The 24,227-nt window shown below is 48.6% G+C and overlaps 11 protein-coding genes across 11 annotated transcripts; 7 read left to right on the top strand and 4 right to left on the bottom strand.

Annotated features, from left to right (window-relative positions):
* Positions 1 to 141: 141 nt before the first annotated feature.
* On the bottom strand, positions 142 to 1,828 carry N7516_002940 (uncharacterized protein; the record flags this gene model as incomplete). The annotated part of the gene is made up of 2 exons (XM_057215660.1): positions 142 to 741; positions 1,394 to 1,828. 2 exons carry the CDS (start codon positions 1,826 to 1,828, stop codon positions 142 to 144), a joined length of 1,035 nt encoding a protein of 344 aa, XP_057077543.1.
* Positions 1,829 to 5,557: 3,729 nt separating this feature from the next.
* N7516_002939 (aldo/keto reductase family protein) lies at positions 5,558 to 6,683 on the top strand (the record flags this gene model as incomplete). Its single annotated transcript, XM_057215659.1, has 2 exons — positions 5,558 to 6,166; positions 6,222 to 6,683. The coding sequence occupies 2 exons, from the start codon at positions 5,558 to 5,560 to the stop codon at positions 6,681 to 6,683; spliced, it is 1,071 nt and encodes a 356-aa protein (XP_057077542.1).
* A 482-nt stretch (positions 6,684 to 7,165) lies between these two features.
* Positions 7,166 to 8,965, top strand: N7516_002938 (FGGY-family carbohydrate kinase; the record flags this gene model as incomplete). Its single annotated transcript, XM_057215658.1, has 2 exons — positions 7,166 to 7,870; positions 7,928 to 8,965. The coding sequence occupies 2 exons, from the start codon at positions 7,166 to 7,168 to the stop codon at positions 8,963 to 8,965; spliced, it is 1,743 nt and encodes a 580-aa protein (XP_057077541.1).
* A 414-nt stretch (positions 8,966 to 9,379) lies between these two features.
* On the top strand, positions 9,380 to 11,068 carry N7516_002937 (Zn(II)2Cys6 transcription factor domain-containing protein; the record flags this gene model as incomplete). The annotated part of the gene is made up of 3 exons (XM_057215657.1): positions 9,380 to 10,216; positions 10,277 to 10,933; positions 10,997 to 11,068. The coding sequence occupies 3 exons, from the start codon at positions 9,380 to 9,382 to the stop codon at positions 11,066 to 11,068; spliced, it is 1,566 nt and encodes a 521-aa protein (XP_057077540.1).
* A 439-nt stretch (positions 11,069 to 11,507) lies between these two features.
* N7516_002936 (SMP-30/gluconolactonase/LRE family protein) lies at positions 11,508 to 12,567 on the bottom strand (the record flags this gene model as incomplete). Its single annotated transcript, XM_057215656.1, has 2 exons — positions 11,508 to 11,811; positions 11,882 to 12,567. 2 exons carry the CDS (start codon positions 12,565 to 12,567, stop codon positions 11,508 to 11,510), a joined length of 990 nt encoding a protein of 329 aa, XP_057077539.1.
* Positions 12,568 to 12,921: 354 nt separating this feature from the next.
* Positions 12,922 to 13,827, top strand: N7516_002935 (class II fructose-bisphosphate aldolase; the record flags this gene model as incomplete). Its single annotated transcript, XM_057215655.1, has 2 exons — positions 12,922 to 13,512; positions 13,549 to 13,827. The coding sequence occupies 2 exons, from the start codon at positions 12,922 to 12,924 to the stop codon at positions 13,825 to 13,827; spliced, it is 870 nt and encodes a 289-aa protein (XP_057077538.1).
* Positions 13,828 to 14,021: 194 nt separating this feature from the next.
* Positions 14,022 to 14,930, bottom strand: N7516_002934 (SDR family NAD(P)-dependent oxidoreductase; the record flags this gene model as incomplete). Its single annotated transcript, XM_057215654.1, has 2 exons — positions 14,022 to 14,484; positions 14,581 to 14,930. The coding sequence occupies 2 exons, from the start codon at positions 14,928 to 14,930 to the stop codon at positions 14,022 to 14,024; spliced, it is 813 nt and encodes a 270-aa protein (XP_057077537.1).
* Positions 14,931 to 15,314: 384 nt separating this feature from the next.
* N7516_002933 (Short-chain dehydrogenase/reductase SDR) lies at positions 15,315 to 16,277 on the top strand (the record flags this gene model as incomplete). The annotated part of the gene is made up of 4 exons (XM_057215653.1): positions 15,315 to 15,378; positions 15,440 to 15,861; positions 15,916 to 16,216; positions 16,270 to 16,277. 4 exons carry the CDS (start codon positions 15,315 to 15,317, stop codon positions 16,275 to 16,277), a joined length of 795 nt encoding a protein of 264 aa, XP_057077536.1.
* A 370-nt stretch (positions 16,278 to 16,647) lies between these two features.
* On the bottom strand, positions 16,648 to 18,655 carry N7516_002932 (MDR family MFS transporter; the record flags this gene model as incomplete). The annotated part of the gene is made up of 7 exons (XM_057215652.1): positions 16,648 to 16,978; positions 17,030 to 17,083; positions 17,137 to 17,202; positions 17,252 to 17,441; positions 17,493 to 18,286; positions 18,349 to 18,482; positions 18,539 to 18,655. 7 exons carry the CDS (start codon positions 18,653 to 18,655, stop codon positions 16,648 to 16,650), a joined length of 1,686 nt encoding a protein of 561 aa, XP_057077535.1.
* An 878-nt stretch (positions 18,656 to 19,533) lies between these two features.
* On the top strand, positions 19,534 to 21,259 carry N7516_002931 (putative cysteine synthase B; the record flags this gene model as incomplete). Its single annotated transcript, XM_057215651.1, has 3 exons — positions 19,534 to 19,747; positions 19,804 to 20,633; positions 20,720 to 21,259. The coding sequence occupies 3 exons, from the start codon at positions 19,534 to 19,536 to the stop codon at positions 21,257 to 21,259; spliced, it is 1,584 nt and encodes a 527-aa protein (XP_057077534.1).
* Positions 21,260 to 22,033: 774 nt separating this feature from the next.
* N7516_002930 (ferric reductase family protein) lies at positions 22,034 to 24,224 on the top strand (the record flags this gene model as incomplete). The annotated part of the gene is made up of 7 exons (XM_057215650.1): positions 22,034 to 22,164; positions 22,224 to 22,474; positions 22,532 to 22,646; positions 22,697 to 22,948; positions 23,001 to 23,099; positions 23,153 to 24,160; positions 24,218 to 24,224. The coding sequence occupies 7 exons, from the start codon at positions 22,034 to 22,036 to the stop codon at positions 24,222 to 24,224; spliced, it is 1,863 nt and encodes a 620-aa protein (XP_057077533.1).
* Between the last annotated feature and the right edge of the window lie 3 nt (positions 24,225 to 24,227).

Raw genomic sequence — 24,227 nt, 5'->3', positions numbered from 1 at the left:
AAGCCCGCCACGGTCAGACTGGTGAGTGAGTGCTGTTGATCGACGGGGTTTTGAGGGGGATCGAGGTCATTCATGGAGGGGGGTATTCGAAGTGGTTGCACCAGTCAGCCGATTGTCCTGAAGCTATGAAGCCCGCCACGGTCAGACTGGTTGGGGTTGAATTGGGTGGTCAATGAGGATGTGAGGATCGTGGAGGATCAAGGAGGGATGAATGATCGAAGTGGGATGAAGGATCGAAGTTGTTGTCACCAGTCTGCCGATTGTCCTGAAGCCGGAGCCCGCCACGGTCAGACTGGTGAGTGTTGTTGATCGACGGGGTTTTGAGGGGGGATCGAGGTCATTCATGGAGGGGGGTATTCGAAGTGGTTGCACCAGTCTGCCGATTGTCCTGAAGCCGGAGCCCGCCACGGCCAGACTAGTCGGGATTGAATTGGGTGATCGAGGTGGAGGATCGAGGTGGGATGGAGGATCGAAGTTGTTGTCACCAGTCTGCCGATTGTCCTGAAGCCGGAGCCCGCCACGGTCAGACTGGTGAGTGAGTGTTGTTGATCGACGGAGGAATCGAGGGGGGTGATGGAGGGGGTTGTATTCGAAGTGGTTGTCACCAGTCTGCCGATTGTCCTGAAGCCAAAGCCCGCCACGGTCAGACTGGTTATGATTGAAGTAGTTGAAGCGGTGGGGGATGGATGGTGGAGGTGGATGACCGAAGTGGTTGTCACCAGTCTGCCGATTGTCCTGAAGCTATGAAGCCCGCCACGGTCAGACTGGTGAGTGTTGTTGATCGACGGGGGTTTTGAGGGGGAGATCGAGGTCATTCATAGAGGGGGGTATTCGAAGTGGTTGCACCAGTCAGCCGATTGTCCTGAAGCCGGAGCCCGCCACGGTCAGACTGGTGAGTGTTGTTGATCGAGGGACGGTTCTAAGTCATTTATAGAGGGGGGATCGAAGTGGTTGCAACCAGTCTGCCGATTGCCCTGAAGCCGGAGCCCGCCACGGTCAGACTGGTGAGTGTTGTTGATCGACGGGGTTTTGAGGGGGGATCGAGGTTATTCATGGAGGGGGGTATTCGAAGTGGTTGCACCAGTCAGCCGATTGTCCTGAAGCCGGAGCCCGCCACGGTCAGACTGGTGAGTGTTGTTGATCGACGGGGTTTTGAGGGGGATCGAGGTCATTCATAGAGGGGGCATCGAAGTGGGATGGAGGATCGAAGTTGTTGTCACCAGTCTGCCGATTGTCCTGAAGCTATGAAGCCCGCCACGGTCAGACTGGTGAGTGTTGTTGATCGACGGGGGTTTTGAGGGGGGGATCGAGGTCATTCATAGAGGGGGGTATTCGAAGTGGTTGCACCAGTCTGCCGATTGTCCTGAAGCTATGAAGCCCGCCACGGTCAGACTGGTGAGTGTTGTTGATCGACGGGGGTTTCGAGGGGGGTGTGATCGAAGTGATTGAAGTGGTTGCACCAGTCAGCCGATTGTCCTGAAGCTATGAAGCCCGCCACGGTCAGACTGGTTGTGATTGAAGTGGATGGAGGATCGAGGGGGAGGCGTGATCGAGGTGGAGGATCGAAGTGGGATTGGATGATCGAAGTGGTTGCAACCAGTCTGCCGATTGCCCTGAAGCCGAAGCCCGCCACGGTCAGACTGGTTGTGATTGAAGTGGATGGAGGACCGAAGGGGAGGCGTGATCGAGGTGGAGGATCGAAGTGGGATTGGATGATCGAAGTGGTTGCAACCAGTCTGCCGATTGTCCTGAAGCCAAAGCCCGCCACGGTCAGACTGGTGAGTGTTGTTGATCGACGGGGTTTTGAGGGGGGATCGAAGTCATTCATGGAAGGGGTATTCGAAGTGGTTCCACCAGTCAGCCGATTGTCCTGAAGCCGAAGCCCGCCACGGCCAGACTGGTTGTGATCAGAGTGGATAGATGACCGAAGTGGATGGTTGATTGAGGTTGATTGGAGTGGATGGATGGATGGTTGAGGTAGGTGGTTGATTTGGATGATTGAAAATGATGGATGATCGAAGAGGATGGTTGGTTGATTGGAGTGGATGGATGGGTGGTTGAGGTAGGTGGTTGATTTGGATGATTGAAAATGATGGATGATCGAAGAGGATGGTTGGTTGATTGGAGTGGATGGATGGATGGTTGAGGTAGGTGGTTGATTTGGATGATTGAAAATGATGGATGATCGAAGAGGATGGTTGGTTGATTGGAGTGGATGGATGGGTGGTTGAGGTAGGTGGTTGATTTGGATGATTGAAAATGATGGATGATCGAAGAGGATGGTTGGTTGATTGGAGTGGATGGATGGATGGTTGAGGTAGGTGGTTGATTTGGATGATTGAAAATGATGGATGATCGAAGAGGATGGTTGGTTGATTGGAGTGGATGGATGGGTGGTTGAGGTAGGTGGTTGATTTGGATGATTGAAAATGATGGATGATCGAAGAGGATGGTTGGTTGATTGGAGTGGATGGATGGATGGTTGAGGTAGGTGGTTGATTTGGATGATTGAAAATGATGGATGATCGAAGAGGATGGTTGGTTGATTGGAGTGGATGGATGGGTGGTTGAGGTAGGTGGTTGATTTGGATGATTGAAAATGATGGATGATCGAAGAGGATGGTTGGTTGATTGGAGTGGATGGATGGATGGTTGAGGTAGGTGGTTGATTTGGATGATTGAAAATGATGGATGATCGAAGAGGATGGTTGGTTGATTGGAGTGGATGGATGGGTGGTTGAGGTAGGTGGTTGATTTGGATGATTGAAAATGATAGATGATCGAAGAGGATGGTTGGTTGGTTGATTGATTGAAGTGAATGGATGGTTGATTTGTATGATCGAAGTGGATAGTTGATTGAAGTTGGATTGTTGATTCAAGTGGATGGATGGGTGGTTGATTGAGCTAGATGGTTGATTTGGATGATTGAAAAGGATGGATGATCGAAGAGGATGGTTGGTTGATTGAAGTGAATGGATGGTTGATTGAAGTGGATGGTTGATTGAGGTGGATAGTTGATTGAAGTGGATGGTTGGTTTGGATGATTGAATGGATGATTGAAATAGGGTATCAAGGTTACTAGAAACTAGTTAGTAAGGCTCGTCTTTTGGGACGAAGAGAGGGACGTCACAAGGAATACTAGTGGTCATGGTAGACAGCCATGATATAAGGACATGGTGATGACCAAGTGGAAGGTGACCAAGGTGGAAGGTCCATGGTGGAAGGTGACCATGGTGGAAGGTGACCATGGTGGAAGGTGACCATGGTGGAAGGTGACCATGGTGGAAGGTGACCAAGGTGGAAGGTGACCAAGGTGGAAGGTGACCAAGGTGGATGGTGACCAAGGTGGATGGTGACCAAGGTGGATGGTGACCAAGGTGGATGGTGACCAAGGTGGATGGTGACCAAGGTGGATGGTGGCCAAGGTGGATGGTGGCCAAGGTGGATGGTGGCCAAGGTGGATGGTGGTCAAGGTGGATGGTGGTCAAGGTGGATGGTGACCAGAGTGGAAGTTGGTCAAGGTAGATGAGTCCATGGTGGAAGGTCCTAAGGCGGAAGGTCCATAGTAGATTGAGGTCATGATGGAAAGTCCGAAAGGTGTAAGGTGGAGACTCAGAGAAAATAAGAGATGTGAAGAAGGAAGAAAAAAAAGAAGAGAGAAATGGGGGGGAGGGGGGTATTTATACCTTTTCCAATGGCCTCAATGGCTTAAGGATCTTGGGGAAACTGCATCCTAAAAGGGAAGGAGCCAGGGTACCTAGGTAAACCCCAGAGCCTTCCAGAGTCTTCCAGAGCCTTTCGCACCTTCCAACCTTGGAAGGTTCACCTTCCGGAAGCTGCGTTAGGTGACGGATTGATCCCAAAAGGGAAGGAGCCAGGGTACCTAGGTAAACCCCAGAGCCTTCCAGAGCCTTCCGCAATTGCCTTTGCATTGCCTTTGCATTGCCTAGTTACCTTGTAAAATATTTGGTACATACTAGACTGGGATCTATAAGCCATTGCTTGTGCCCAGGTGCTTTTGCTGTTGTTACTTGTGATACCGGTATATTCCTGCCTTATCGAAAGAGATACATTCCTTCGGGCTAGGAGGTCTCAGTTGACCTACGCGGGAAAATTCCCCCAAATTCATATCAAAGCATTGCAGTATTTCGAAGAAGGGAAATCCTGATATCGACTGAGGCTAATTCTGGATTGATCGCCAAGGTATTGATTGGGTCGATTCGTTGACCTTGTGGGGGGTTATATCATATGGTGCCCTGGTGATCTTGTCCGAAACTGAAGAATTTTGTCATAGAGCACATATATATGGAGACTGTCTAGTGTTATGGGATATGCTGTTATAAAAAGTAAAGTGTTCTGACAGAATAAAACCACATACATGTTCTAGAATGCCCTAACATCGTGAGCTAGTTAAACATTCCCCTTTTTTATATAATCCAACATGCCCTCTAGGTAACTCTTGAAATTAAACCAATTTTATTTATTTGACACATAACTACCCTCGTTATAGCTTCACCCTGTCACATGATACACGCCCTTCTTCTGGTGAATAGAGTGTGTTCATCCGGATCCCGGTAAATTAGAATAGGATAGCGACTCTAGTCAACCAGTTTATTCATCGGTGTAAATAGGGATTGACTGCTAACTCCTTGAAATCATCAACCTGGTTTAGAGAGTCAATCCGGGCCCTGGAGGTAGAGTGATAGCTTAGAGAGCCTCCTCTAGCTTGGTCTCACTAATTCTGCGGTCAAAACTTCGCAATATCTGCTTTTAGCCATTTCGACGTGTTAAGAACATCATAAATACTCCCATCATGTTGGATATATCCTATACTAAAAAAGGACTCAATTGCGGAGGATTATTCATTTTTGTGAAGGATGAAAGGAATTGGGATTGAAGTTTGGTCTCGAATATATTGCATTATAGCGACCTAATCACGGAACTGTTCTTTAGGAAACATAGTGGCACTAGGCCGTGGGAACCGTATAACGGTGGAGATATTGCTGTATTGCACCCGACGGAAGATTAAATTTAGGGAATTGATATACGTACCCCTGTATACTCCAGGAGAAGCAAATTGACCTTGCCATGGCAAAGGCATTCCAAATCCCCGGGGTCTTGAGGCTGGGACTCTCCCAACACGTTTTGTACTCGTCATTATGTCATAGAAGGAACCCTGGCTCCCCCGTTGAAGACGGGTGGGACTCTCGAAAGCTAATCTTATGATTCCGGGGAAATGTGGGGAACGGACTCCACAAACATCGTCATGTCTTCCGGAGCGATCTTGGAGCTGGTGAGTCCCCGTCTCGCGCCCATTTCCCGCCACGAGCCCCTTGTTTAGCTTCACTTCAATTGGGGTAGCTCGGAATTGAAAGCTCCACGGTTTGAATATGGGAGAATTTAATTGCCATGGAAATACCATGATCTTGCGTATAGTATTTGCTATTGCTATTCCCTCGTTGAACCAAAGTCAGCCAGAAACCTCGCGGAATTGCCCCATCCAATTCGGCGAAATTCAAGAATTGATACTCAGTCTTCTCAGTCAGCCCTTCGGACAATGGCTTGTTTTGCAGCTAGAACGGCTGGAGTAGCAGTGTTAAGAAAGTCATTCTTCCCAACTCGATCCGCTTTTACTACTCGCGGGCTCGTCACCCGTGCAACCTCCTACACACTCAACACCGGTGCGAAGATCCCTGCATTGGGATTTGGCACATTCCAAGACCCAGATTCTCAGGAAGATACAGTCAGCCTAGCGCTGCGAAAAGGCATACGCCTGATTGATACTGCTCGTGTCTACAACGTTGAAAAGCAGGTGGGAAAGGGGATCAAGAAGAGCGGTATTCCCCGCGAAGATATTTTTGTCGGTACTAAGCTGTGGTGCAATGACTACCATCCCGAAGACGTGGAGCGTGCTGTGGATGACTCACTCCGTGACCTGGATACCCATTACGTTGACCTCTTGTTGATGCACTACCCCTGTACCTTCAAGCGCGGGGCCGATCGATTCCCTCGGGACGCCGAAGGCCGGATTATCCGCGGCGAGACCACCTTTATGGATACGTGGAAAGTGATGGGAGAGGTCATCAAGACTGGAAAGGTCAAGGCCATTGGTGTCTCGAACTTCAGTAAGGGTGAGATTCAGACGTTGCTCGAGAAGGCCGGCACCGTATGTGATTCCTCCATCTATCGCAAATTTTGAATTGAGCTAATTCCATTTACAGGTACCTGCAGTCCACCAGATGGAGGTCCATCCCTATCTGCAGCAGAAAGAATTCAACAAGTGGCTGAAGGAACAGGGAATTCACGTCGTCCAGTTCAGCCCGCTGGGTAACATGAACGATTTCTACAGACAGACCGGCTGGTCCAAGGAGATTGCACACATGAAGCGGGTCATCGATCAGCCAACCATGAAAGAAATTGCTGAGAAGTATGGCAAGAGTACGGCCCAGGTGGTACTTGCGTGGGGTATCAATAGCGGGCGCTCTGTCATCCCCAAAAGCGTTGTGGATTGGCAGGTGAAGCAGAACCTGGAATCCGACTTCGAGCTGCAGCCTGAGGATATGGCACAAATTTCAATTTTGGATGCGAAGGCTCGCTTCAATGATCCTAGCTTGGACTACGAGTGGCGCCTATATAGTGATTTGGAAGGTATTGACGGCACTGTGAAGGGACGCACTCACTAGACATTTTCTTCCACAAAATCAGGCTTGGAGAAAACCATTTTGAACAGCCAAACGTTTTCACTGTAGACCTCCACCCTTCAGAAACATGGGAAGACCTATTTATGTTCAGTTTCCATCTTGATTTCTTTTCATATCAACAATCATCAGACCCAATACTCTTTGCCGGTTGCGAGAAATCAGAAAGCCACGGTGTTACTATGGGGCCTAGGATACGGCAATTACCACCGTCTCGTGGATGTCCTTCGTCTCGATGATCCTCGTCTCGGGGGCCACCCCACCATACCTTTCTGGGAGTTCTGTATCAGAGAAAATCCCAACAGGCGAGATCTAAATGTAAACGAAAACGTACGTTGATGTACTCTGTCAGTTTCCAACCTGGAGACATTCGCATCTTTGGTGCAATGGAATGCCATTTCTATTAGATTTGCACAAACATATACACAGCTTCTCATCTCGGAAAAGTTTTATATCCATCTCTTAGCATGGCTGGCAACACTGAGTTTCACTACATTGGGATTGATGTAGGTACGGGCAGTGCGCGTGCCTGTGTCATTGATCACCAGGGTAATATTGTTGGTCTCGCTTCCCAGAGCATCAAAACATGGCAACCACATCCGGAATTCTATGAACAATCGACCAAAGACATCTGGAATAGCATCTGTGCAGCAGTCAAACAAGCTATACAGGAAGCAGGTTTGCAGCGATCCAGTATCCGAGGTCTTGCTTTCGATGCCACATGCTCTCTGGCTGTTTTCAGCAAAGAGACCAACAATCCGGTCTCTGTGTGTGGCCCAAAATGCAGTAGTGACCAGAACGTAATTCTATGGCTGGATCACCGCGCAGTGGCAGAGACCAAGACCATCAATGAGACTGGTCACCCTGTGCTCCAGTATGTAGGGGGCGGCATGTCAGTCGAAATGGAGATGCCCAAGATCCTCTGGCTGAAAAATCATATGGATCCGAGCAAGTTTCGGGATTGCGAGTTCTACGATCTTGCAGATGCCCTCACGTATTTAGCGACTGGAGAAAAGACTCGAAGCTACTGCAGCGTGGTTTGCAAGCAGGGCTACCTCGCAGCCGGCACAAACTACGGCGAAGAAGGCTGGCAGCTGGAGTTTCTGAATCAGATTGGCCTTGAGGATCTTGCCATCGATGACTATGCTCAAATTGGTGGTATCAACGGCAAGGTATGTGTTAAAAAAAAGTTCCTCCGCTCAAACCAAAGCTCACCACAACTTTGATAGAACGGCCGATATCTTAGTGCTGGCGAGCGGGTCGGACCTTTAAACGAAAAGGCGGCTGAGGAGTTAGGGCTCTCACCCGGCATCGCTGTTGGTAGCGGGGTCATTGACGCCTACGCAGGCTGGATAGGTACAGTCGGTGCCAAAGTTGACCTTGGACTAGATGGTCCGATCGACGACAGAGAACATCTTTCGCACCGATTGGCATTGGTTGCTGGAACATCCACTTGTCACCTGGCGATGACGAATGATGAGTTGTTCGTTGCTGGAGTCTGGGGCCCGTATCGGGATGTCCTATTCTCTGGAGCGTATGTTGCCGAAGGAGGCCAGTCGGCAACCGGTGAACTCATCCGACATGTTGTTGAAAGCCATCCTGCATACTTGAAAACAGCGACAGAAGCGAGGGATGCCGGCATTTCACTTTACGATTTTCTGAATAACTACCTGCGTGAACAAGCAAAGGAGAGCGAGTGTGCCCATGTGTCCGAGTTGGCTAAACATTTCTTTTTCTACGGTGACTTATGGGGAAACCGCTCACCTATTGCTGACGCGCAAATGAGAGGCGCAGTCATCGGGTTGAGAGGTGATACCTCAATCAAAAATCTCGCTCTCCATTATTACGGGGCCTTGGAATTTATAGCATTGCAAACACGTCAGATTGTGGATACTATGAACGAACGTGGGTATCAGATCTCAACTATTTTCATGTCTGGATCACAAACACTCAACGACCTCCTGATTCACTTGATTGCTTCTTGTTGCAAAATGCCAGTAATTGTTCCAGAATATGTGCATGCGGCTGTTTGCCACGGTGCTGCTATGCTGGCAGCTATGGCCGCCAGTCAGGGATCGGGCGGGGAATCGAAGGATCTGTGGAGTATCATGACCCAAATGAGCAAGCCTGGTCGACGTTTGGACCCCACGGCTGATGCGGATGAGCAAAGGCTCTTCCAGGCCAAATATGAGGTATTCTTGGACATGTGTTTCAAACAGCGTGAGTATCGGGATTTGATAGATCAACGAACATCTGCGGTAGAGTAGAACTATTCAGAAATTACTTCTGCCCAACAGAGGTCATACCCAGGTAGTTAGTTAACTACTTAACCCCTGGCCGGGGGGTAAATGCTTATATAATCACATACCCCGCCTGGAGCCGAGTGTGGGGGTGTGGGGTAGGTCACGTGCGCTTATCTCATAAGCTTCCCCGAGACGAGGACATTAACTAGCAAACGGCACAATTTAGAATGGATTGGACTCTTAACCCAGAGGGTATATGTAATACATGGAATAATGACTCAATGGTTAGTCCAAATTTGCCTGCCAGATCGCAACGTAAGCGAAAGTCCCGAGGGCGTGGGCTGCGGACTAAGGACGGATGGTAAGGTCCTTTGTGTTCAAACTACGTCGTGCCTTGCTTGACGCAGCCTATTTAGCCTCACATGTCGGAAGCGGCATATGAAGTGTGATGAAATTAAACCGACATGCGGCCCCTGTACCAAAAAGAATAAGATTTGTGATTACGCCAACTCGAACCGACACAACGTCGACTCTGCAGCCACCAACAAGGTCATTCCTGAGAACCTCTCCATTTTATCAACCACACAGCAAACACCGCAGCAGAAAACACCGCAACAAACACCGCCTCTAGAACAGAACATTGAACATGTATCAAGTGATCACAACCCAGGCGAAGTGCACTACCAGCCGCATGGAGCCTCTGATCATGCCAGGACCGCTTCGGAAGCGATCCTTAATCCTTCTCCGTCCGCCATGCTGGAATATCGACTGGAGAACGAGGGGATTCCGAGTCAGGGTTCAGGAGGCATGCATGGGGATTACTTGTCGCCATCTACCTCATCGTTGGCGGCGGTACGATGGTTAGGCTTACTAGCAAGTGGGTTTCCCAGCGATGGCATCTCTGATTCCTTGGAGAGCCAAAGCCTCTCGCTTGGATACCAGAGTGGTGATAGCCCGACACAGCCCAGCTCGCTACAGCGAGCGACTCAGGTTTTGGATGGCCCTTCTGGCAGCTCGGCCAGTCAAGACGTGACGGATGGCCATTTCACTGAAAGCAGTTCGTTGACAGAGGGGCAGGTTTGGCAGTCACAGGAGCCAATAAATCTCTTACCAGCAGAACAAACATTGTTCGAACATTTTGTACATCAAGTTAGCCCATTGGTTGGTCATAGCACCATATCCCTGACTGGTGTACCCTCATCTGATAATCCTCCCTCGCAGATCGATCTTTTTGACCCGACGAACAAATTCTCCACATTAGTTGTGCACCTAGCGGTAAGTTGGGCCCTACTAAACGGAGATCTTTTTCGTTTAAAAAACTGACTTGGTGTTTAGTTGCGCAATGCTGGGCTTCTAAACGCTATATTAGCTCTTTCTTTTCGGCACCTGGCTTTGAACCCTAGTCTAGATGATCAAAACATTACAGGCAAGCCGGAAGAGGCTCTTCAATACTACTACCAAACTCTTCATTACGTGGGAAGGGCGATGCAATCTAGTGCTTACAAGATTAGCCTGGAGCTGCTTTCAACCGCCTTGATAATTTCCACTTATGAAATGCTTGACAATTCTACAGATGACTGGGAACGTCACCTAGAAGGAGTCTTCTTGATTCAGAGGTCTCAAACGATACACGGAGAAACTGGAGGGCTCAAATCGGCCGTCTGGTGGGCATGGCTGTGCCAGGATATCTGGGCAGCTTTCCGCGAGAAACGCAAGACCTTTACGTTTTGGGTTCCGCAAAAGCCTCTCTCTGTGTTATTACCGCACGAGCTCGCTACGCGCTCCATCTATATCACCGCAAAGGTGGTTAGTTACTGCGCCACCGAAACAACCCAAGAAAACATCCAGCATCAAATTGATGAGGCAATGCGACTTCGGAACATGCTGGAAGACTGGCAACGGCATTTGACTGTTGAGTTCTCCCCCTGCCGATTAGGTCATACGAGGCCTCATCATGCTTTCAGCCTGTATGGATTAGCCCACCCGCGTTTGGTATGTTATTCTACATAGATTCCGTGTTATGGCCGGTGGAACCAAACTAATTTGATCATACAGCCGTCGCCGTTCAATTTTTCAACGTATCGTGTCTTCTCTTGGTATCTCATGAACCCAGCTTTGGCGGGTTGAATCGACACCTTGAGCGACAAAGTACAATAACGCGCTGCGTGGAGAGAATATGTTCTATTGGTATGACGTTGAAGGACAATGCTTCTAGCATAATGTCTTCACAGGCTTTATTTATAGGTATGTACTATTTTACAAATTGGAAGAAGGCAGGGCTTACGCAGATACAGCGGGAATATTTACACAAGAACCCCATGTTAGAAGCACGATTCTAGAGCTCTTGGAGGCTTGTCGGGAACGAAGTGGCTGGCCAGTCAAATCTATGGGAGTTGAGCTGCAGCAGATTTGGAAGATGCAAAAGTCCTTTTAGGCTGACTGCAAGTGTTCCCAGCATTGTTCGTGTCTTTTCATATCTTTCCTCATGGACCGGTGTTCTTGTGAATATTTGTAACTAATGTATTTGTCGTGGGTTTTTTGACATAGTAACATCTCCCACAGTTTATCATCGAAGCAATGCCCCCTTTACTCCTTCTTCCAACTGGACCCGCCACAATCGATGTTCATTGAGGGCAAAGATTTCCCCGTCTCTGCCGAAGCAGAAGTTCGACACGCCTCCATCAACAAGGATTCGACCCAAGAGCACACCTCCTGAGGACCAAACATTGATTCCATCCCCGCAGCCACTGTATACATTTCCTTCTAAATCACACTTAATTCCATCTGGAATGCCCTGGTCTGCCATGGCGAAGAGCCGCCGGTCTGTGAGAAATGGCTCCCCGTGAATGGTGCACACGTCGAAAGCATAACTAGACAAAAGTGCAGTATCAGCTCTTTGAATTCAACTTCAATCACCCAAGGAGATCGCATTTAACTAACATGGAGGATACTCGTTGGTCATCGATGCTGCCGTCTCCATGTACCCGGTCCGTATCGGTGATATAAATAACCTGCTCATCCGGAGAGAAGCATATACCATTTGGTCTCCCGAAACCATCGGCCACCACACGAATAGCCCCAGTATCGGGACACCACCGGTATACCTGGTTAGGTAGACGCGGCGAAGGACGATAACCCTGCTCAGAGCCATATATGGGATCGGTGAACCAGATTGAGCCATCCGTATGTACCACCACGTCATTGACAGAGTTGAATGGTCGACCGTGGAAATCACCCTTCAATAGTTCCGACTTGTACGGAGCAATTGTAGACATCCGGTAAAGTCCACTTGGCTCAGTCATAGTCCCTTGTGCACAGAAGAGAACGTAGTCTTTATCATAATTGATACCTCCATTACCCATAGGAATTTCAGTAGCAATCTCCTCACAGGTAATTGGCGTTTTACTCAGATCGACCCGAGTAATGTGTACTTTTTGCAGTCCGTTTGGGCCAATGCACCGGTTGCTGGTAACGAAGAGGTTACTGGTGCCAGGAAAAAAGACCCCGGCTTCGTGAGCAAACGGATAGTCTTTATTTTCTGCGAGAAGCTCTGCTGTTGGAGACGAACCAACGATCGCCATGAATCGTTGGTCATGGGTCGTGAAGGAAATGGCGTTGTTGGACATCTTGTGAGATAGTGATGGAGCGGGCCCGCGCGATGAAGACACACAGACTGGCATATGTTTTGGAGCAAGACGAGGAAATCAAAGTTTGGCTTATTTGAATAGGCGAAGTTGATGCGGGATCTTTCATCTCCTACCTCATTTACCCTCACCCTTCTCCACGGAGAAACCCTGAGGGTGGATCTCGCCTCGTCTCGGGGTCATTATCCCCAGTCACGGCTGTTTATGTTGAATCTATAAACTAACTCGATCAGCCCAGTCACAATGTTTGTGTTCCAATCCCATTTCAATTCAAATTCACTATACTAGGTATAACCTTGACTCCTGCCAAAAACGCGATTATCTCAGCTTCTCAAAATGTCGTGGAAAGAATCCAATACTCATTTCACCATTCTGCGGAACGCTGAAGCCGGGCAGTATGGAGTTATCGCCGCCATAGCCTACAATATTGAGCATGTGATAGGTCTAGTACAGGCCGCCGAGACAGCTCGTTCACCCCTCATCATCCAATTCTTTCCCTGGGCGATCGAGATCACTGATGGGTTGCTCGTGCGCACCGCCGCAGATGCCGCGAAGCGTGCGAGTGTACCAATTAGCATACACCTCGACCATGCACAATCCGAAACAATAATCAAGCGAGCAGCGGAGCTACCCTTCGACAGTATCATGGTTGACATGTCCCACTACGAGAAGGAAGTCAACCTGAAGAAGACCCGCGAACTGGTGCGGTACTGCAATGAACGGCAGAAGGCTACCGAGGCCGAACCAGGTCGCATTGAAGGTGGAGAGGATGGTGTAATGGATACTGCGGGATTGGAAGCGTGCATGACAACAGCTGAGGAGGTGGATGAGTTCGTCAGCACGGGTGTGGACGTGCTTGCTCCAGCGTTTGGGAATGTCCACGGCGAGTATGGGCCGCAAGGGCCACAATTGGATTTTGAAAGGCAAGTCAGACAAGACATTATTGATCCCATTCACTAATAGCTGTTTAGATTCAAGAGTGTCCGTAGCCAGGCAAATGGTCGAGTCAGGTTAGCTTTACATGGTAACAATGGGTTTTCGCCTGAGTTAATGAAGCGCTGCGTGGCTGCGGGTGTCAGCAAGATCAACGTCAACCGCCTCGTCTTGGACGACTACTACGACCATCTTCGCGCGAACGTGGATAAAATTACGCACACTCAACTGATCGAGGAGGGTATTCAGAAGGTCGCCAATCTGACCGTCAAGTGGATGGAAATTTGCGGCTCTGCCGGTAAGGCATGAAATGAAGTATGTAAAAGTTGTAAATAAATTGGAAGATATTGAAAGAAACGCTTGGTTGAATCCTGAATTTCTTTTAAGTGATTTTACACCAGATATCTTAACAGATTTGGCATGGAAGAACTGTGTATTCTGTATTTTTGATAATAAATTGACCTCATCCGTTTATATATTCACTGCAATATTCACTGCAATATTCACTGCAATTTACTGTACATTCCACCGTCTGCCAGCAATCCCGTTGCGTTCACATAACGACTCATCTCTTCACAAGCCAAGAAAACTGCCGGGCCTGCCATATCATTCGGATCTCCGATTCGACCAAGAGGAATACGCTCTTCAAGGGCGGCCATCTTGACAGGGTCCTTCATATCATGGGCAGCTAGCGAGGTTCCGATGGTGCCAGGCATCAGGGCATTACACCGGATCTTATCTTTTCCAAGTGCGATGGCCATTGACTGCATCATAGAGAGAATCCCAGCCTTGGTAGGAGTATAGTGGGTTTGGAACCCACCACCCAGCAAAGCGCTAACGGAAGAAACACCGATGATTGAACCACCGTGCCCTTGTTTCACCATTTGATGAGCAGCAGCTTGGCAAGAGTAGAAGGTGCCTTTGATATTGACATCGACAGTATGGTCTAAAAGAGACGGTTCAATCCTATTTTTTTGTTTTGTTTTCTTAGCATATCGGCTTTGATGGGCGGAAAAGGAACCACAGAGCTCGAAATCACCGAGGTACGGCCATTTGACTTACTTCAAAAGCTCTGCTGGTTTAAATACACCCGCATTGGCAACAAAAATGTCCAATTTCCCCCATTGTGAGACAGCCTCCTGGATTAAATCGGTGCTTGTCTCTGGTTTGGTCACGTCCCCGGGGAGCTCGAGGATCTTTCCCGCCTTAATGCCTGTGTTCTCAATTGCCTTGACCTCCTCCAGCAGACTGTGACGAAGATATTCATCCTTGGCCAGACCCAAGTGATTCACGGCGACATTGCATCCCTGAGTAATATACGCCAGAACAATCGCGCGACCGATTCCAGTAGTACCACCAGTTACAGCGGCGGTCTTGCCTTTAAGCAGGTTCCAAGCGGGTAGCGCAGCCATTGTATAAATTGAGTAGGGGGAAAGTGGAAAGACAAAAACATTCAAGAATATTTGAATTTATTATGAGTTGAGACAAGATGTGAATTGAATTCCAAGCCCTCAGCTTGGGGAATCGGACGCTTCAAGTGAACGGACAACACAGCGCCGTCTCGGGGACACATCCACTTTATCCCCCACGTTATCCCCGCGCTTCTCCAACACCCGTCTCGAGTCATCACTCTCCAAGTATATGCGATGATTTGGACTATGAGGTGTTTCGCGGGCACATAAGAGCCTTGCCGATATTTCGTACATTTATAAAGATGACTTCTTTCGGTCAAATCTTCAAGTCAATCATCTGCATCTTTCTTTACCCAAAACACATTTATCTTCACATCATCCATCATGGCCTCCAATGAAACTCCTGTCCCTCAGACTCAAGTCGCTCTGAATGGAAAGGTGATTGCGAGTAGGTGTTTGGGAAATTGAAGGTCTAGAGAGAGTGGCTAGCTAACAGGATAATTCTTTAGTTACCGGTGCCAACCGCGGAATAGGGTTGGGCATTGCTGAGTGCTGCCTTGATAACGGCGCAGCTCAGGTCTACTCGATTGACATTGGCGAGACTGGAGAAGATTTTGTTGCTGTGTCGAAGAAATACCCCAATAAGCTCTTTGCCGTCACTGCCAATGTGACTGAGGAGGCCACTATCACCGCTGCAGTTGATAAGATCATCGAACAGGCTGGTGCTCTACACGGAATGGTCGTCAATGCCGGGCGTACCCACCACAAGGCTGCTCTTGACTTCACCAAGGAGGATATTGAGACTCTGTTTAATGTCAACCTCTTCGGTGCTTTTTATACCGCACGTGCCGCTGCCCGCGCATTTATCAAACAGGGAATCAAGGGTTCCGTGGTTTTTACAGCTTCTATGGCTTCTTACCGTCCTAACAAAGTACGCTTTTATCCATTTGAACTCTTATCCACTCAATACTAACACCCCCATCAGCGCGTTCCATCCGCTCCCTACGGTGCCTCGAAGGCCGGTGTTCGCAACATGACCCACACCTTGGCCATGGAATGGGCGCAGTACGGCATCCGGGTCAATAGCGTGTCACCTGGCCTAGTCAACACCGCTATGACATATTGGGTACCTCAACAACCGGACTGGGAGCAGCAGCTCAAGTACTATGGTGGCTTCCCTCGATTGGCTGAGGTCCAGGAGCTTGGTGGTGCCTATGTGTACCTCCTAAGCGAGGCCGCCAGCTACACCACTTCCATCGACATTCCAGTGAACGGCGTGATTGGCAGTAAGTAATTCCAATACCTTGACATGATCACAAGAAGGTACTAACGTGGATAGTCTGTTAAACAAAAATAAACGTCTGACGGTGTGAACGAAATTAAACGTGATTTATTTCCCTGTTCTATTCTGTTCCAATGAGATAATGACCATTCAATATATTTTGTCCTCAGGAAATTCCCAAGAGATCCATTAGGATTACACCGTAGGTGAGATCGTATCATGATCGAGGGATTCTATATATTAGGCAGCATCATCATAATCCCCATCTATGGGTTATCGTATAGTACAGGGAATAAGCACGCTGGGAACGGTGTTGAAGGCTGGTCTTGAATATATATCATTTCTATTAAAATACAAGGAAAGATTAAAATAATAGTCTATATGCTTTTATGAGCCAAAGTCGCCCATAGAGTGCTCCGGTTCTTTTGGTCAAAGTCAATTAGACCTAGCTCCCTCTTTTTCTTCGTCCAACTCTCCATTGAGTCGCTTTTTCCCTTCATCCTTCAGAGCTTGATCGTCCGCTCGGTTCAAACCAACCTGTGGCATCAACCAAACAGCCAAAAAGAAAGCAAATGTCGCAAGGGATGCACCGACAATGAAGATGATACGGAATCCCTTTTGATATGCCGGCGTCAGTACATCACGGACATGCTCAGCATCTTCTGCAGATAACTTTGAAAGATAATTTTGTGGACTCGAGAGCAGAGAGCGGGACTGAGATGCGTCGAGATTGAGAACTGAGATGGACGACGAGACGATATTATTTCTGTATCGATTAATAAGAGAACAAACCAACAGATGTGAAAAAAACACTAACATGATAGTACCGGCAATAGCGAGCCCGAGAGTGCCGCCGAGGTTTCGTACGAAGCTGCTTATTGTTATTTTCATAAAATCGCTTGCATCACTGTGGGCGTCACTCACTTTCTGAATGAAGTTACCACGGCCATATCCCGTCTTTCAACACCAGCTTGAACTGCAATAAGAGAGCTACGCGGAGTTAGCATAATTTATTGGGCCAGGATAGGGGACCACGTACGGCTGCAGAGTATTTCCAACCCCGACACCAGTCAGAATGCCATACCCAATCTGTTTTCCCAATCCCGAATGCTGATCAAGTGTAGAGAAAAGCCCCAGGCCAACAGCCCAGATAATCCACCCAAAAAGAATGCATTCACGATAACGACCTACCCAGTGCACAACAAGACCGGAGCCTGTGCTGCTGATAGCTGTGAAGGAAGTCAGCACGGCAACACAACCAAGGAGAAGAGGATTTGTACTTTGCATGAGGGTAATAGGTAGAAGCATTGCAGCCGCTTTCACCGTCGAATATCCAAATACCAGCTGATAGAAAGTGGGAATATAGTAGACTTGCACCAGAAAGTTCCACCCGTTGATGAACATGGTCAAGCACGCGCCGTTCACAATCCGACCTTGGAAGATATGCATTGGAACCAGGGGTGTAGACGCGCCCTTCCACTGCCACGCAATAAAAGCAACAGAGATGACGAACCCAGCGACCAGAGTCGCAATAACATGCGCCGAGTTCCATGCATACTCGCCGCCGCCCCAAGTCAAACCAAGCAGCAAGACCGAAGTCCCCCCGAGAGCCAGAATTGCACCAAAGAAATCAATTGCCTTCAATTTGACTTTCCAGTCGCCCGTGACTTTCCGAAGGGGCATAAAAAACAAAACAGCCAACGTGGTTAATGCAGTGAGCGGTAGGTTCAAGCGGAAGATCCATCGCCACGAGTCTTCTGAAATGGAAGCCAGTGCACCTCCGATGACGGGACCAATGCCATTCGCAATAGCAACGACGGCACCTAGAATACCTTGATATTTGCCTCGTTCACGGAGAGGGACAACGTCGCTGACGATCATCTGCGCGACTGTCATGAGACCACCGCCACCAACTCCGGTGAAAGCACGGAAGACAATCAATTGCGTGGCTGTCTGCGCAAGCGAAGCTGCCAATGACCCGAAGAAGAAAATGGCTAGGCCGACGAAGAGCACAAGCTTGCGAGACCAAATGTCAGATAGTTTTCCATATAGTAATTGGAAACATGTTGATGTTCTGTGTCGCGAATGTTAGTTTGACTGAATAGTATCATGAATGCAAGAGAAAAGAGCACTCACACGAAATAACCGCCCGAAATCCAGGATGTCTGATCGCTGGCTCCCAATGCATTTCCTATAATAGACAAACTGGCCGCCAGGGTCGTCTGGTCCATCAATGCCAGGAGATCAACGCTGGAACATGCTAGGAATATCTAGGAGTGGGTGACATTAGCAAGGCCATATATTGCTTGTTACCGCATTCACTAACCGTGATAATAGTACGCTTAGGCACATAATTAGTTTGTTCATTGAAAGTGACATTAGTCCCATTCTTCTCAACCGCGACATCCTCTGTTGGCTTCGAACTTTGGAGTACCCCTGTCATGATGTGTTGATATGAAGGAACAGAACGCAAACAGACGCCGAGGACCCGAAAACGCGATAGAAAGAGAAAAAGAGATATAAAAAAAGAATTCAGTCAAGAGGTCAAGGCGGAAGAACAAGCTCATTTCTTCACATTCGTAATTTATTAATGCATTCCATGCATTGGCTGCATTTGATCGGCGTTTAGTTTGAGCACCTTGACAGAAGATCTGCATGTCCAAGTTGAAAAAAAAAAAAATTCTCAAACACTCTCAAGGTACTCAGCCCTCAGCCCCTTTAGGACAATATCTTCAGCTAATAAAAAAAAAAGATTTAATGTGAGGACCCGTGGGATTATTGATTCCATTCCTAAGGACCTTGTCAAACTATGTCACATGGATAATTCCATTCTAGAACATTGCAAGGTACGACATTAAGAATATCAGACCCTGACGCAGCTGTGGGTGCGAAATGTTCCGTTTTCAACCGCTCTATGTCCAATTATTGTGAGACAGAGGCTTGCCTTGCAAGGTTTGATCTACACCTGGACTCCATCGATATCCCTGAGATCGCTCCACGCGATTTCCTTGTTCATCATAGTAGCAACCTTCCAGGGCTTACATCTTCTACCTATGGCATTTAGCCCTCGTATTGAGTCGTGTAGCGGGATACTCACTGGTGGAGTAAGAGTAGATCTTACGTTCGTATCTCTTTGGATGCCAAGAAAGACGCAACAGGATGGAGGGGCATGTGGTGGCCGCTGTAGAAATTCATTCTGTATATTTGCCTAGAGTGACCCGGGATTTTCTTTTCTCATACCTGCTTTCATCACCCGAGAAGGTTGCTCTTCAATCTTGTGTTATCAGCATCTATATCGTGCACTAAGAGTGTCTCAACAAGATGATCAATTCTTCAGAGGGAATGACCAACGTGAACGAACACAATGTATACTTCGGCACTGACTCGCTGAAAAAATACTTCGACCCAGACTGTCAGCCTCCTCTACCCCTTGTAGAGCTGCCACCTCATTTGAACCCTTACCATCAAGATGGGGTTCGGATATATGCCAAAATGATGACCATGCATCCGGCAAATAATGTCAAGGCAATGCCAGGTATGAGAATCTCCGGGAAAGCACGAAACATGAATTCCAAGCTAACACGAGGTCAGCATTGAATATGCTAGAATCTAGTGTTGTCCCCGGGGAGACAAACCGGATCATCGAATACAGCTCCGGATCAACAGTGATTTCAATGTCCATGGTCGCCCGTGTCATGCACGGAGTAAATGACACCCGGGCTTTCCTGAGCAACAAAACCAGTGATGCAAAACTGAAGCTGATGCAATTCTTCGGTCTTGACATCACCTTGTTTGGTGGGCCGTCTCAGCCAGAGCCATTAGACGAACGAGGTGGCATTCAAAACGCCCGAAGAATGGCCTTGGAGTCTGAAACGATTGTCAATCCCAATCAATACGAAAACAACAACAACTGGCAGTCCCATATCCGATGGACCGGACCCCAGATCTTTAAGCAGCTACCCGAAATAACCGTCCTCTGTGCTGGTATGGGCACGTCTGGTACCATGACCGGTCTGGGGACCTATTTCAAAGGCGTGAAACCATCTGTTTATCGACTTGGTGTTTGCACATCTGCTGGTGACCGGGTACCTGGTCCCAGGTCTTATGCTCTAATGCGTCCCGTTGAGTTTCCCTGGAAAGCAGCAGTGGATACCATCGAAGAGGTTGGGTCGGCCGAGTCATACACTCACTCCCTGAACCTATGTCGAGAGGGATTGGTGTGTGGGCCATCGTCCGGATTCAACCTCCAAGGGCTCTTCCAGATGCTGGCGAAGCGCAAGGCTGCGGGAACGCTATCTGAGATCGCAGGGCCCGATGGCACAACGCATTGCGTGTTCCTCTGCTGCGACCTACCGTACCAGTACATTGATGAATACTTCCAAAAGCTGGGCGAGCAGGAGTTCCACCCAATCCGAAACGAGGTAAATATCCCCTCCATGACTTCTTGGCGTTTAACAAGTCCACCATAGGAGAAGAAAGAAAAGCTAATTTATCCACTATTCCTCAGCGCCTGACGAAAGTTGACCTGCACCGATATGACGAGAGCTGGGAGCGGGACGCATTAGAGGTCCTGCCCCAATTTTATGGATCATCGCGACCCCTTGCGCAAAGCCTATTGAGCGAGATTGCCCTCAAACCGCAGAATCGGGTTCTGGACCTGCGCCAGCCGGAGGATTTCTCCGCATGGCACCTTCCCGACTCGATAAATCTGCCATTGTCTAGTGTTGGGCCTCAGAGCCCATCGCCGTTTTCGGATCCAGGTGTTTTGGAGGCGCAATGGGTGGAGCTGGAGAAGATCTTCAAGGATGACGTCTGGGTCTCAGATCTGGGACGGCATCATGTTCTAGTGGTATGCTATGACGGGGATTCAGCACGCGTGGCTACCAGCGTTCTTCGGGCGAAGGGTCTCGAAGCAGACAGCGTGCGTGGAGGTCACCGTGCGCTGAGAATGTATGAAATCGGGAGCGAAAGCCCGATCTCCACTGTTAAGGGGCCTATCACGACAACCGTTTCTGTTGCAGCGGTTCCCCTTGAACAGAGGACCTGAAACCCAGGACTCATAGCGCAATCGACTTTGAAAATGCGGAATGTAGGGTTGGACCTGCCATGTGAGGCGCTAGTCCCGATGCAGACATATTCAACCCTCGATTTCTTTTTCTTTTTCTCCTTTCTTTTTCTTCTTTTTCTTCTTTTTCTTCTTTTCTTTGGTAACTAGTTAACTATTGATTTCAATTACTTCATCAGTTTGGCACATACTACCCTATGACTCTTTCAATGAGAATATACTTACTTCTTCCCACATATTCCTACACGTAAGAGACTATTGTGTCCACTGTGGCTCGAGCCTCGAGTGCTCCGCATGCGTTGAATAGATCGTATTTGAGTCCGGGAATATTATGTATGCATGTGTATGTATGATATTTTCCGAGGAGTAGTAGGTCAGATGTCAGGTGTCAGATGTCAGATCCAATTTATATCGAGCGCAAATGTGCTCTAGTTCACTTAGCCTTTGATTTTCCAACCAATCACAAGACTTCAAATGATTGTAGACCCCCATGTATCTATGAAACGTGCTCAATTGTGAGCAGAATCCCCTCGGGTGATGGGGCAATAGTAACTGAAATGACTGGAATGACCATCCAAAGCCCCTTCGATAGGTACGAAGGAGAATAAAGGAGATATTTCCCGTTTGCGGTTCCGCAACCATCCCAAGGATAAACTTGTTCCAACTTGTCGATTATACTTGATGTATTCCATGATATCTGAATTCCCTTGACAATACACTGAACGTGTTGGTGTCAATTCTTTTCGGTCGCACAGGATGATGGACATGAAGATGACCCAGGGCACGCCCTGGCTCGATCAGCCGGTGATGCTTCATTCGTCTCGCGCCGACAAATGCAAACTGACCGAAGCTCAATGTCTCTATCGCAACTATCACTGGCGATACTGGTATGTACCTTTCTCCGAGTTACCTAAATGTATATGTGCTTATCGGAAATATGTTCTAGGTACCAAGCCGACCATGTTTACGCATTGAACACCGTCTACTTCATGTGTGCGGTGATTGGAGTCTTCGCTATCTCAAACTTACTTGTACGATTCGCACCGGATAGAGTGAAACGGACCAGACCATGGCGCATATTCACTTCCGCCTCGAGATACTTGTCGTATCGTGGATATCAATTGCCTGCACTGGGATATTGGTCTCCAGCGTTAGGCGTGGGGATTCTGGGCGCTATAGGCGCTGTCTTCTTCTTCGGTAAGCGGTTTGGACTTGCGAAGGTGTGACGAGAACGGTGGTTGACGCCCTTTATAGCGATGACACTCGGCCCACAACCGTATTACTGGCCGACAGATGCTTCTTATGGAAGTAGTCCTCCAATTGCCACTCGATCTGGCTGGATGGCTCTTGCGCTGCTTCCATTTGTACTGTGAGTATAGGGTTCCGAGCATGCAATTCGGTGGCTGACCTCCTTTTTAGGGCACTGAGCACTAAAGCCAACATGATATCAGGTGTGACTGGTATTCCTCATGAGAAACTTCAAGTATTCCACCACTGGACTAGCTATGCGATGTTTGTGTTGGCCTTGATCCACACATTTCCTTACATCATATATCATATCTGGAAGGGGGATATGATGTATCAGTGGAAGACAAGTGTCGTCTACTGGACTGGGGTTGCTGCTCTCATCGCACAGACATATCTAACCCTCATGTCTTTACCATTCATTCGGTAAGCTCACATTGAACCTACCTACTAGACAGATCTCTCATCTCTTCCACAGCAATCGATTCTACGAATTCTTCAAAGCCACGCACATCTTCATGGCGGTAGTATTTGTCGTGTTTTTCTTCCTTCACTGCGATTTCCGACTCTCTTCCTGGTATGTTCGACTCTTATGAGTCCCCGTGATGACCTCTCATTAACATATATTAGGGACTACTTCATAGCCTCGGGCGTAATCTACTTCCTAAGTCTGATAACCAGCCACATCCGTACCTATCTAATACACGGCATCCACAACGCAGCCCTTGAACTCCTCCCTGGCGGTCTTGTCCGCGTTGCAGTCCCATCAATCATAAAATGGACACCAGGGCAGCACGTATTCGTGCGCTTCCTCACATCAGACCTACACCTACTCACCGCTCATCCCTTCACCATCTCCTCCGCATGTCGCAATCCAGACGAGATAGGCAAAGCCTCAGAACTAGTATTCTACATCAAGCCACGCGGCGGCGTTACTGGACGCCTCAGGGCAATGGCAGCCAAGAGTCCAGGCTGCACGAAGAAGATCCTGATCGAGGGTCCGTACGGCGGTGTAAGTAAACCGCACATGGCGCAGTTCGACACGATCCTGGTGATAGCCGGCGGCTCGGGAGGCGGGTTCTCACTAGCCATGGTAGACGAAGCGCTCCGGCTGACGGGGATGAACGCACCTGCAAGCGAGAAACAAGCAACCTCCAGACGGAACCTCCAAGTCATCTTCTCGACGCGCGATCACGCCATGGCCGATTGGTACATCGAGGAGATCGAATCACGGCTGTCGGAATCAACCATGTTATCCGCCGGCTCGGACAACGGATTCGAGACTTCGGTATCTGTGCACGTCACTGACCAGCGGGGATCGGGGATTTCCTCGGCTTCGGAAGCTGACGATTTCAAGGGCACAGCTGGTAAGGTGCCACCGGCTGAGAGTATTACCACGGGGAGTTTCAGTTTGAATGTTCACCGCAATGCTCGACCTGATATTTCTAGTCTGGTCGCGCGTACTGTTGACATGGCACATGTTCAAGGGACGCATCTTCAGAAGAAGCAGCGGGTTGGGGTTCTGGTTTGTGGTCCTGCTTCTATGCTGCATGATACTCGGAATGCGGCATCTTTGGCGCAGGCCAGAGTGTATGGGGGAGAAGTTGAGGAGCTGTATTTGCATTCCGAGCCTTTTGTGTAAGTCTTTGGTTTCTTTTGATATATTATGGCGAATTAACTAACTGGGTTTTATAGGTGGTGAGTG

Source organism: Penicillium verrucosum (assembly GCF_028828655.1).
Source record: "Penicillium verrucosum strain IBT 35672 chromosome Unknown utg000001l_segment0_segment0, whole genome shotgun sequence".
Taxonomy (NCBI): domain Eukaryota; kingdom Fungi; phylum Ascomycota; class Eurotiomycetes; order Eurotiales; family Aspergillaceae; genus Penicillium; species Penicillium verrucosum.
This window is presented reverse-complemented; position numbering and strand designations above follow the sequence as displayed.